Genomic DNA, 14,104 nt, shown 5'->3' with positions numbered 1-14,104 from the left:
TTACATTTGTTTGAGAATAAGTTTTGGTGTTTTGCATGTAGATTTGTTATTTGTTAAAGACATATGTGCATGATGTTTTTATAGTTTGCATGGTTTTTAGGCCTAAATACAGTTCATAAAAAAGAGATGCAATGACAACTAAAGATCAAAAGACATTCTGGTAGGAAATGGTGAAATGGTAGTAACAAATAAACAGGGGTATTTTAGGGGTTTTTAATTTTACGTAATTAGTTTTTTTGGAACAATATTTAATGCAATGTTATAAATATTGTGAACCAATATATCTTTGATTTATTATTTTAAACAGAAAATTTCTTTAACTATTTCAATACTGTTTTGCCTTTAATTGTCAATTTAGTCATTTATAGATTGGAGGGTATGACCGTAAAACTTTAATTACATTTAAAAAATGAAAGATTATCCAAAGAAGTGATTTTTTTTAGATATTTCATTTGTTTTTTTTGAATATACATTAAAAGTGATAATTTTCAAAAAGTTACCTTCCTCCATCTTTGGCGATTTATACTTAAGACACGTTTCGAGCCTTACAACTCTTGTTGATTTCACGATAAGCCTACTGTTCCTCCCTCTGTGTTATCTTCTTTACCCTAGTGTTATAAATTTTAAGTCATCGAACCCCCAGTGAAATTTTATTAGTTCAAAGGATAGCTATGAAAGTGAATTGATATATTTAAATCAATTAGTTTGGAACTTTGTCCTAGTTTTAGTATTACCAATAAGTGTGGTAACGGTCGGTGATGGGCAAGTAGATCTGTCAATAAAGCATCCTGTGGCCGGATAGGTTTGTATATAAGGTAAGTTTTGTCTGAACTCGTGTTGAATAATCATTTTATTGCACATTTGTTTGTAGAGTGTTTGTAGGCTGGTTCAGATCTATTGCTTTATTGAGAGGTCTACTTGGTGGGTGGTTCAACACTAACTTGCATCTACACTGTGAAAATGTGACTCCGTGACAAAACTTATCTCATAGCTGCATGTAAAAATTTACAAATAAGTCCAATAAAATGTTTTGTTCACAATAAATACTTATAAATCTTATGTTATTATATTTTGTCTCTTATAATTTATTGGAAATGACTTTACCTTAATAAATAGAAATACAAAAACCAAAAATCATCAATCAAATTGAAAAAAACCCAAGTTACCACTACGCAATAGAGATGGTATAAATAAGGTTATCAGTCACGTAGTCACATTGTATAACTTGGCCTTCTCTCAGTTGTATGTAACCAACCTTCTGCTTTTACAGGATTTCCTGGTGCAACTCAGCCACCACCAACTGGCTATGTCCCAGCCCCACCCCACCCAGCAGCTGCTTATGCTGGTAACTATTTAACTTACAAATTATAGATTATCACAGTTACTAACGGCATAAACCTCCACTATACTAGAATATACATTGTGTGACAACATGTACACAAAAGACAAAAGCATTATACTATCAGATTTTGTCTAATACAATATATATATATATATATATATATATATATATATATATATATATATATATATATATACACTAGCAGACCCGACAGACGTTCTCCTGTACACACGTCTTTAATGCGAAAATTTTAAAACTTTGATTAATCTGTAACAATCTTGGCTGTTTTGATAAAAATGTCTATTAAAAAAGTTATTACAATATCTAACTTCATCACATGTACATGTACTTCGACCAACCGATAGTGTGTGAGTATAAACATGAGTGATGTGAAATGTAGAGGATGTTTTAAATTAAAAACTTACTTAATCTGAAGGTAAAAAAATTGAAACAAACGATTTTATAATAACAGGTATTTTTTCAATTTTCAACTTAATTTATCGTAATGCCATTGAATGTACAATATTTTTTGTTAATCTTTCAGGAGTATACACAAACAAATTAGATGATTTTCCGATAGGGCTGAAGTATAATAAGTGACCTCCATCACAAATCGAATTATTGATATTATGAATAGCCTATATAACTACTATCCGAATTAGATTATAGTTATGTAAAGCCTAAAATATAATAAGCGGCCTCCACCACAATCGAATTATTGATATTTCTGAATAGTCTATCTAAAGTACCGAATTTCATTATAGTTATTTAAAATTACAGTATAGTATCGGAACTGGCCAACATAATTTAATTTATCTAAAATACTAAATAAGTATTCCGTATAGGGCTGAAGTATAATAAGTGGCCACCATCACAATCAAATTATAGATATTTCTGAATAGCCTATCTAAACTACTAAAATGACGAACTGAATTAGTTTATAGTTATTTAAAGGCTGAATTATAATTAGCGGCAAACATCGCAATCAAATTATTGATATTTCTAATTAGCCTATCTAAACTACCGAATTTCATTATCTTTATATTTATATTTCTTGTGTGCGTGTGTATGGAGCTGAACTCCTCCTAAATGAGTGGACCATCTTGGAATGTTTTACATTGTATCCAGCAGAATGCGCTACGATCACAGTTTCAAATGTTTTCTATTTTAATTCCAGATTTTCCTGAAAGTTTGTGCTGCTATCAAATATGTGTGTTGTTTTGTAACATCGTGTAATTATTGTTGTGAGTGCTAATTGTAATATTACATTGATAGAGATTGAAGATGTTTGAAGTAATATAAAAAAAACTATAGTTATATATTGAAGTTATTGAACTAATTTTGAAAAATTTATTGAACGAAGTGAGTATATTGGTCGCATAACCTAAGTAGCATACAAATCAAAAGGTTGTGTTTCTATGTGTGAATAACTATTGTTAACAGTTTTTTGTCACTTAAGTTCAAATTAAGTAGCATATAAATCACATGATTGAATAACTATTCGTCCTCTTCCACGAAGACGTGGCATTTTTCTGTAAAAATAAAATTCTGTATAATAGTACACAATGAATATGAGTAACTTATTGAATATGTAATTTTAATTAAGTAACTTCTAGATAAAAATGTATAACAACATAGACTAACGGTATCTAAAAATACTTAAATAAGTATTCCCTATAGGTCCTGAAAGTACAATAAGTGGCCACCATCACAATCGAATTATTGATATATCTGAATAGCCTATCTAAACTACTAAAATGACGATCCGAATTAGATTATAGTTATTTAAAGGCTGAAGTATAATAAGCGGCCACCATCACAATCAACTTATTGATATTTCTGATCAGTCTATCTAAACTACTGAATTACATTATAGTTTTTTTTACAATTACAGTATAGTATCGAAACTGGCCAAACAGAATTTAATTTATCTAATATACTAAATAAGTATTCCCTATAGGTCTGAAGTACAAACTACTGAATTTCATTATAGTTACTTTAAATTACAGTATAGTATCAGAACTGGCCAACAGAATTTAATTTAAAACCAATTCCTACATTATTAACAATAGTTATTGACACCATGTGATTCTCTATTAATTAATATTACAATTAGCACTCGCACAAAAATTATACGATGATACAAAACAACACACAAATTTGATAGCAGCACAAACTGTCGGGAAAACCTGGAATTAAAATAGAAAAAACATTTGAAACTGCAATCGTAGCACATTCTGCTGGATCCAATTTAAACATAGCAAGATAAAAAACAATTTATTTATAAAACAAAAAATTAACTGATCAATCGCTGCACACTTAATATTTAAGAATTTTCAGTTAAAAGTGTATTTTACTAAAACTGCCAATTTTATATCTGGATAACCTCTATTGATATTCCTGATTAGCCTATCTAAACTACCGAATTTCATTATAGTTATTTAAAATTACAGTAGGTATAGTATCAGAACTGGCCAACAGAATTTAATTTAAAACCAATTCCTACACTATTAACAATAGTTATTCACACATGTGATTTGTATGCTACTTAATTTGAACTTATCTGACCAATTTCGACTGCAGATTAAAAATGTAAATTACAACAAATTATTTTAAATCCATTAGTTTAAAAACTTGATTATCTAAAATGTTAACAATAGTTATTCACCACATAGGAACACAACCTTTTGATTTGGTATGCTACTTAGGTTATTTGAGGTAATGCGACCAATAATCTCTATTAATGTACTATTATAATTTTAGCACTCACACAATAATTACACGATGTTTTATTTTTTATTTTCTTCTTTTTGCCTGTTGGCTTTTATAAACTTATAACGCGGCCACGTAGTACAACTTTTTATAACTTCATTCTATTATATTTTAATGTTATTTGCCGTATTTACTTTGAAACATGAACCTTACAAAACAACACACACACATTGATAGCAGCACAAACTGTCAATTTCAGTTAAAAGCTAAAACTTCCAATTTTATATCTGGATAATCTCTATCCTCCAAAGTGAGTACAGAATATATTTAAATAAGAAGTGGTGTTATTTTTATATGTTTATGCTTACTCTATGCTTTCAAGACTATTATTGATTAAACTGTGTTGTAATATTATAATGTTTACATAGAACAATTGGTGAAAATTTAACTTTGCAATCTGCATTAGACTACTGATCAAGCACTTTATAATAATGTAATCTAAATGTAAACAAATGTTTTCTGCCTCTGTGATGAACTTCAGCTGAAAATATTCACAGATGTTAAGTAACAGTTCACTTTGTATTACGTGTTCGTGGCGCAGTCTGGCGGATCCAATGTAAAACACTCCACCATCAACAACAATTTTATTATTAAAAAAATTTATTAAATAAACTATTAAAATTGGACCGAATTATGAATCTAAACCATTCTCGGATCCAACTGAAGACACACAAAAAATTTCATTAAAATCGGTCCACCCGTTTAGGAGGAGTTCATTAACATACACACGCACACAAGAAATATATATATAAAGATAAAACTGGCATGGCTGTGGTGAATTAAAAAAAAATTGTATGTAGTTCAAAGCAAACATTCATAAGCAAGAACATTATTTGTCTGACAGTAAAACGTGTTAGATTCAATTAAAAAAGTACTTGCATGGATAAAAAGCCCTAGTTAAGTGGGAATATAATAGAACTTAGATCATTCAAAAATGAGGATCAATAAAAGAATGAAAATCATCTAAAGATTTTGAATTATGCAGTATTTAATATTATTTAATAGGAGTGACAAAGGACCATGAGAAAAAAAAATGAAAAAATATTAACAAATTTTGAACTAATGGTTGAAATTATACAGCGTTGACTGTAGTTGTCTGTTATCTTGTTATCCTTTCAGATCAACCATTCCAAATAATGAACTATAACAAGAACACAGTAATGAATAAAGATTAATTTACAGGGGTTTCCCACAGGATCTCTGTTTTCATCTAGCGATTAAAATAGTGGTGATAAGAGTGCAATATTTGTGTAGGCCTAGCTGTGTAGCAAAGTTGGTCTACCTGTTGCCATCAAGAAGTTTTGAAAATTCAGCACAGTCCAGTATGTGTGTCAGCCTGTATCATTGGAATGTTGCAGCTGTATAGCCTAATTCAAAATATATAAGATTGGCTCTATCTTTGTGAAGTTTTGTATAATGTAGTTCAGAGTGTATTTGCAATCCAGAAGGCTATCAATGGCATTTTCTCTTTATATCAGTTCATTGTGAGTAAGTCTGCCTATGCCATTGTGAATTTCTGTATAGTGCAATTCAATGTATGTTAGTATGCCAGTATCATTTGAAAATATTTTATAACCCAGTTTAATGTGATTCAGTTTGCTTATATATTAGAGATGTTAATAGTGTAGGTCAGTGTGCTTTGCCCAGCCTCTATCATCAGGAAGTTCTGTATAGACCAGTACTAGTGCAGTCATTGAAGCATTATTGCTCCGAATTTTTTAACTGTGAACCGAATTGCATACAATTTTGGAATTAGGTTCATCTTACCCTTAACTTCAAAAGTGAAAATAATTTGAACTCCGCAACCACCCTGGGGGTTATTGGCAATTGAAAATTCACAATTTCTTCACGTTTTTCATCGGGTTTTTGCAAATATCTCCAAAAATATACGTTTTATCGAAAAATTTATAAATAACAAAATTGTAGCAGATAAATAAATAACAATTTTGCTTTTTATAAAGTATTCTAACTGCAATATTAAGCTAGATATTAAAGATCAAAGCCGTTTTTTATTTTGTCTGAAATTTGATCGATGTGGTCAATGCCATCTAGCGGCGAGCAGATGCATTTTAGGCATTCTAATGAAAAAGGGTTTTGTAGTGCTTGAAATAAGCTTTACAATGAGTACTACTAAAAGTCTTTTGCACGTAAAATAAGTGACCTGTATTGCAAATAAGAGGAGCATCTAATGTTTTTTCTTTTAAATCAATGGGTTTCATAAGTGCAATTTCCACCATAATTAAAATTAAACGTATTCCGCCTAGAATTAACTTTATTATGAAGAGTTTGATAGATTGTATCAGTTTGGCTGCTTCAGGACAAATATTTTTCAAAAAAGTCACGATTAAAAACAAATTTTTAATTTTTAAAAAACCACCTTTTTCATAATATCTCAAAAATGACAACAGATACGTATAAAAGTGTAAGATGAAAAATGTAGGTATTTTTCTGACAAACAATTTGGTTTTTTTGTTTTTTTTTTTCTGTCAAACAGAAAATTGATGGAGATATGATTGTTTAAAGAGCGCGTGGCAGCGCAATCACAGCCTCTCTTAAGCTTTTTAACCCTTCACCGTTTTAGAAAAAGGTTTTTTACTACATATTGCAATTAAGTATGTTGTATCTCTTAATTACCTTTACAATGGTTTTTTATAAATTGTGATAGCATGAAAATTGTAAGAGTTATGGTCCAGAAACTTATCATATTTTTTTCTACTTAGTAACTGAAGATTTCGGATTGTGAATATTTGGAGCAATGTGAAAGTACGCAGTATAATAGAGACCCAAAACTATTGTAATGTGTATATATATATATATATACATAATATGGCTCATATATTTTGGAAACGTAGGCATGAATACATACCAACGTTCTTATATGTATATATAACACATTTGAGTGAATTTTATATAATTTGTTAATATTTTATTCAATAAATGGCAATTTTTTACTCTAAATTCAATTATTTTTAAATATGTAATCATATATATTTACTGTTTTAATTTAGGGGTAGTTTTGAGGGTAGAAAAGCTTAAGAATATGATAATAATTTTTGAGAGTGTGGAATAATATTTAAATCCTTTACATTTTATAAATTTTTTTAAATTTTTTATCAAGGGGTAGTTTTCAAGGGTTGAAAGGGGGTTAACAATTTGATGATTATTACAGAGAATATAAAATATTACTTACTCTATACTTACATCTTTTTATGTCATACCAAAGTATTTTTTGTGATTTTTTCAATTTAGGGGTTGTTTGCAAGGGTTGTAAGATTTTCAAGGGGTTGAAAATGATTTTAATATGAGGTAATTGTTTTAGAAAACACTTTACAATTTCACCACTTACTATTAGACATGTTTTCTAGCGATAAAATGGCTCCAATGTCAATTTTTCCATTAAGGGGTTGTTTACACCCCTTAAAAATAATAGGCGGAGTTCAGATCATTTTCACTTTTGAAGTTAAGGGTAAGATGAGCCTAATTCCAAAATTTCATGCAAATCGGTTCACAGTAAAATAATTCGGAGGTAAGACCGTATTTTTCGCTTCAATGACTGCACTATACAGTGTGTGTTAGTCTGTCTGCATCATCAGAAAGTTCTGTATATATAAGTTTAATGTGCATCAGTTTGCCACTATAATTGGAAATTTTTATATAGTCCAGAACAATGTGTGTCATTTTGCCTGTGTCCTTGGAAAGTTACATATGCTCCAGATCAATATGTATCTGCTATCCTTTATCATTTTAATAATCTGTATGGGCTAGTTAACATATTTAATACTAAGGTCTCTGATTGGAGACCCGCCGAATTTAATGCAGGTGCTACCGTCTCCGATTGGAGACCTTCTGCCATTGTTTTGTATATATGCTAAAAATTTTAGCTTCCCAAATGAATTTCAATATTTTTCCTTGCAGTGAATATGTTAAACATGTGTCATTCTGTTTATATTTATAAGTTCTATTAACCATGGATCTGTCAAACAACTAATGAAAGTCACTTAAAAATGTTGCTCCACTCTCAAAATTCAGTCACTAGTCTTTTTGCAGTCATCTTTCTAATCAAACTTTTGTTCTAGAAAATCATATTTAAGTAGGACAAATTTTACAATGTTATTGTCACATAGGCCATGATTAGTTATGGAATGTTTAGCTGATTTGAGAGAAGTCTGTCACAAGGTTAAATATGATTTGTTTTGGAAATTTTTCCAGTTGAACATTCCTAGTATTATAATGTACCTAGTTTTGTATTTAAATTAATTTTAGTGTATAAAAACTTCACAAACATGTAGATCTGGATTTCATAAGTTAATAATAATTACTTCTTAGGCTGCTCACTATTTATGAAGTATTACATCCGAAATTATTAGAATGTACAAAATGCATTGTCATGTGTGTGGAATCTGCCAGTAAATACCAAGTAATAATATAATTGCCAATTATATAGTAGAAAGAATGTAATTTCCATACTTATTAAACAAAGAAATTTGGTAGCTTGCCACATTTAAAAGTCCTCCCTGGAGATGTGTTATTTTTTGACCTAGAAACAATTTATATACAAATCTGGTCATCGTTTTTAGAAAGAGATTTTTTTGTCATAGCAATTTACATAATTTTATAAATGCTCATATATTTGTGGATAATTTATTGGTTTATTTTATCTGAAAAAGTATAACAAATTATTCATAAAGCTCAATCTGGATTTCAACATCAGATAATACAATATAAACATGTAAGTCAGCTGATCGTAATGATTTTCAGACTGTATTATACTTCTACAATGAAAAGAATTAAAAAAAATCATTGAAAGTATGACTTAAATTGCTGGTTGTTATTATATAAATATATTTGTTTTGGAATTAAATAATAATAATTATGTACGTAATAATATTCTATTTCTCTGTTTGCCTACGTTGAGGTCTGGTATAACTTTTTACAACATTAATAAATTTGTTTCAATGGTTATTATTACGGGTGTAACATGATTGTTACTATGTCGTATTCAGAGGCCCATTTTAGTTGAATGTCTTCTCTGTTAGACTTGATTCCTCCTGAGTTTTTTTTGTTCATATCTTAAAATGTGCATCTTTATTTAATGTTTTTTGTATGTTATTAATGTTTGTAAATTAATGTTTTTACTCTATACACTGACTTTTGACACCCTTAAAATCAAAAACATAGTAAAATCAATTTTATAAATTAATAACTTTTTATTGAAAGTATATATAAAGAATACATTGCACAATCAGACTCTGTGTTTAAATTTACACAAAAGGCAGTCTGAAATTACTTTTGATGTGACTACACATAACTTATAAACAGTAAAATGTGTGACTGACAGATTTCTTTCCAAATTAGCCACTTTGCTCCCTCAGAAAGTCTATTTACATGTATCTGTATAACTTTTATAGTTCATTAAAATAACAACATTGTAGAAGAAAATATAATATATAGTTGATATATTATTTATGGATACTGTAGGAATTGATTGAAAAATGGAACAACAGATTTCATGGTTCTCTTCATTAAAGAGACATTTTACTCTATAAAATTTGACTTGTATGTTTCTTTGTTATACCTAAGCCTGTTAAGTCTATTAAAAAACGGTCATGGGAAAATACAATTTTTCACAAATTCATGATATATGTATGTCTTCTTAAAACTTAATGCCTTTACGATTAAATAACAGGTATAAACTTAAAGATTAAGTAGAATAAATAAGTCAGATGTTATCAGCTTATGCTTTGGTCAATTATCAGCCTGGTAAAATCATCCCCTGATGAACGTAACTTCCTCAACCTCCTGGTAAGGTAAATACAACGCCTCATTTATTAAACCTTGTTAAACTCATCCCCTTAGTCAATTTAAACTGTTCCGATCGACATAAATCCCTCCAGCCTTGTAACATCCATATAAACTTAACCTCCTAATCAAAACAACATCTGTTCTCACAAAGCTTTATTGCTGTGTCTGTCAACTAACACTCACGTAAACTTAACTCTCTGGTTCACTAATCCTCAGTTAATTCAATCTTTGGTCAATGTAATACCTACAATTTTACCTCCTGTTTAATTTAACCCTGTGATTAACACGTTCTCACTTTCCTTTTTACCCTCCCTTCTTTCATTTAAAATTTACAAGGTAAGGCTATCTCTTGGCTAACCAAACTCTAACTTCCTGCTGAATTCCCTGAGATATTTGACCACCAGCAATTTTTTATTCTAGGTAAACTTAATTTATGAATTTAGTTAACTCCCTCTAAGATAATTGAGAGTGAAGAACCAAGTGAACCAAAATTGAATATTTTTGGCATATGTGAACGTTTGGAATGTTTTGCAAAACTGCTCCATTATCAGTTTAGGTCATTTCATTTCATGATTTTAACAATTTTCTGACATTTTACAGTTTTCAGATTTATTATTTCATTAAACAAAATGATTGAAGTTTGTTTTGAATTACATTTTCTTTTTTAGTTAATACTCCAAATTTACACAAATGTTCACAAAAGTAATTGTATTTTTTTCATTTTAACACTCCATATTACCACTAGATTAGGTTAGCAAAGGCAAGGATAACAGCTAGTTGTTGATACACAGGTAGTTATGAATTTTTCAATATTTTATGAAAGAATCACCCATGAATTGTGGTGGTATAATTCAGGACACATTGTTTATTATTGGTTGTTAGTATTATTGGTATGGTATTAGTGTTGCCAGAGTTGATTGTTTTAGCAATAAAAACACTTGGATTTCTTATGTCATACTTGTAGGAACATTTGTATTGATTTTAGTTTAAATAAGTGAAATAATTGGTTTGTTACGAAAATATAACTGCAGTGTCGTAACAATCTGTGTAGGTTGGCCTGAACTTTTTTACAGTAGTATTTTAAAGTTTCAACAAAGTTTTTATCTAAACAACTTCATTGTGCTGCAATATTTTATAACTATTACTATTTGACCATTTTCAGTAAGTGATCATTATCTTATTTTTTTTAAGTTAGTATAATTTCAACAACCAAACATATGTTTTGTATTAACGGATTTATTAAAAAAAGGAAGACAGCGGGCTTATGTTCGAAATCAAATTCAGAAGAGTTTGTAGTAGTAGGTTTACAGGTGAACCAAATGATTAAATAATTAGTTCTAGATAAATACTCCAACAAGGTTTTTATTTCTCAAACAAAACTAAAATTGGTGATAGAGAAGGAGGAATTCCATTGTTGTTAGCATGGTAACAAAATACCCTGATTGTATAGCTCTGAGTGACAAGACACATTGCCATGCAGAGTATAGGGCTTAACCAAAAGAAATATCTGTTCTATATCTGAAATAAAATAAAATGTTCATTAACTGTCAGGTATAAACGTTGTGACTGGTACCTAGCAGTATTGCTGTATATAAATGTAGAACCACTTTGAAATTTATTCCATCTATTAATATATTTACAAACAATTGAAGATCTTTTTTTTACTGAGCAGTTATTTACCTGTTACTCCTTTATTTTGTTTATTTATTGATCCCTGTATGAGTTTCTCCCAAGACCAAATCAATCTATATTGTGTAAATGTATATTTCATATTTAGATTTATTTATTGTAACATCTCCATCTTACTTGTGTAACAAACATACAAAACTTGCTGACATTGTTAAGTTATCTTAACTTAAATCTTAATACTAGATACTGTTGGTTGACAAACAAGTGTCAAATTATAAAATCTTAAATCTACAAAAAATGATCACCAAGATGTTTGTTTATAATTACAGTTGTATTTTGTAAATAAGATATGAAAAATTTAAAAAATAGTGCAGAAATTGATTTGTAACACATAAATGTGGATGAAACAGTATATTAAGGTTATAGAGGTCCTCCAGTTTTGAGTTAAAAAGTAACATTTTCTGTTAAAAGCTTAATAAATTAGTATTAATTTATTTGTAAATAGTGTACAGTAAAAATACATCCTTCCATAATCAAAGAGTTACATAGTTTTGAGGTCGCACAGGCACTTTACCTCAGTGTGTACAGTAAAAATACATCCTTCCATAATCAAAGAGTTACTTAGTTTAGAGGTGGCACAAGCACTTTACCTCAGATGTTTCCAATTTTACCAGTCTCTTACTGTGCTTGTTGCCCTTCATTCTTCTCTGCCCTCCATACTGATTTACCCGTGTATACCATTTGTTTTCTTATAAGCTTATCACTTGATAGTTATGATGTTTCGAATTGATTAATAAGGAGCAAAGGGAGTTGTGAAACACTTGTGATAAGCTGAGTTTTATGTATCTGTATTTATAAGTAATTGTTTGAAATATTTTATAATTTATTATGAATAAAAAAAAATTATGATTTTCTAGTTAAACAGTGTCCCTGCATGTTTATTACGAAACGAGTTGAGAGGTACAAGGTACAAGATCTCGTATATTTAAGGGTAGAAGGTTGTAGTAGCCTGTCGTTTTGAAAAATGCAGAATGATATCTCAGACAAAGCATATAGGCCAGCTAATTAGATGTTATTTTAGGGAATCATCCCCAATCTACAAGAAACCTTAACAGATAATTTCTGAAACTGAGCAGAGCTATTAATGAGAAGGAAACCAATAAATCAAATCAAGAATCATTTAAAACCTAAAAAAAGATTCTAAATTTAAACCAAGAAACAAAAAAAATCAGCAAGAAAAAATGCTACAACACAAACACATTTTTTTCTGCCAATTACACAATAAAATCATTTACTGTAAAGAATTGTCAAAGATTAGTTTCAAATTACTATGAAGAATTGAAATTATTAGAATCTGAGTTACATAATATTGCCGGATAAAAAAAAAGTGAAACAGAAGAAACGGATAAAAACTTAACTGATTTTTCAAATTTAAACAAAACTTTTATTCATAAACAATAAAATAAATTAACAGTTTCATACAAGGAAAAAAATTGAAAGAATTTGAAATACTCATGTATTGTGTGGTGTCTTTTTGAACTGTACATATATATATATATATATATTTGTTTGAAAAATACTGAAAGTGTCTGATTTGTACGTTTATGACTTGATAATGAAATTAGTGCTCTTTGCATGGTTCTGAGTAAGAAAGATATGAACTGTTCTAAATTGAAATACATTATCTCTTTTTACAGGTGACTGGTTCTAGGCATTAAAAAATCCTGTTCAAATATTTCTTTGCTCTAAATTAACATAACCAGATGTGTTGATCCCTTGTATGAATTGTGATACTAATTTGCCATTAGTTTTTAATTAACACATTTGCTGCGGCAGAAAGCACAATTAGGGTTACCGGATGCTGAAAAATTTTTATGTCGAAAAAACTTTCCTTGTACGGTAGAAAGGCAGGATTGAAGGTCTAAATGACGTTTCCGGCCGAGTTTCCTGGAACTGTGACGGCACAATTTTTGGCACGTACTGGGGCCAGCCGCATATTGTGCTGGTCCCGTAATGTCAAAAGTTGTTACGAGCGCTCTGCTGCTGATATAACTTACTTGTTTCATTGAAAGTCCATATACACTGAATGGCCTTGCCCCAAATAATCCTTCAAAAGGTGTAGGACAACCTTCTCCGTATGCCCTACACCACCTACGGTAGTATCTGATTTGCCCGTATACATGAGGAATCTAAGAATAAATCCCTGATGATCTGTCAAAGTGTACAATTTATAGGATGCAGGATCCATTTTAAAAAAAAACACACACAAATAATGTAGAGAAAGAATTACACAGTTGATATACACAGAAACAACACACTGAACACTCTAAGATTACAACGGGCTCCTATTGAAAAAGAACCGTAACAGGTCAAAGCGAACGAAACCGATAACAATAAAGCATTGGATGTAACTTAAAATGCGGCAAATATTCAATAGTCTACAACAAAAGGCTGAATTACACTGAGGCTTTGTGGGTAAAACAGCAAGACGGCCCCATCTGAGGACGTCCGTACTACGCGCGCAGGTCTGCCGTCCCCATATGGGGCCGGCCGCAGTGA

The 14,104-nt window shown here is 30.0% G+C and overlaps 1 protein-coding gene across 2 annotated transcripts in view; it reads left to right on the top strand.

Annotated features, from left to right (window-relative positions):
* The window catches only part of LOC124369181 (DAZ-associated protein 2-like), a 65,693-nt gene that overhangs the window by 31,768 nt on the left and 19,821 nt on the right, over nt 1-14,104 (top strand). For both annotated transcript variants that reach the window (XM_046826993.1, XM_046826992.1), the window contains one exon: nt 1,271-1,345. In XM_046826993.1, coding sequence (XP_046682949.1) covers nt 1,271-1,345 — 75 coding nt within the window. The remainder of the gene's footprint in view (nt 1-1,270; nt 1,346-14,104) is intronic.

The sequence above is a fragment of the Homalodisca vitripennis genome, chromosome X, assembly GCF_021130785.1.
Source record: "Homalodisca vitripennis isolate AUS2020 chromosome X, UT_GWSS_2.1, whole genome shotgun sequence".
Lineage (NCBI taxonomy): Eukaryota > Metazoa > Arthropoda > Insecta > Hemiptera > Cicadellidae > Homalodisca > Homalodisca vitripennis.
The sequence above is the reverse complement of the archived record's forward strand: the minus strand, read 5'-3'. Positions and strand labels throughout refer to the sequence as shown.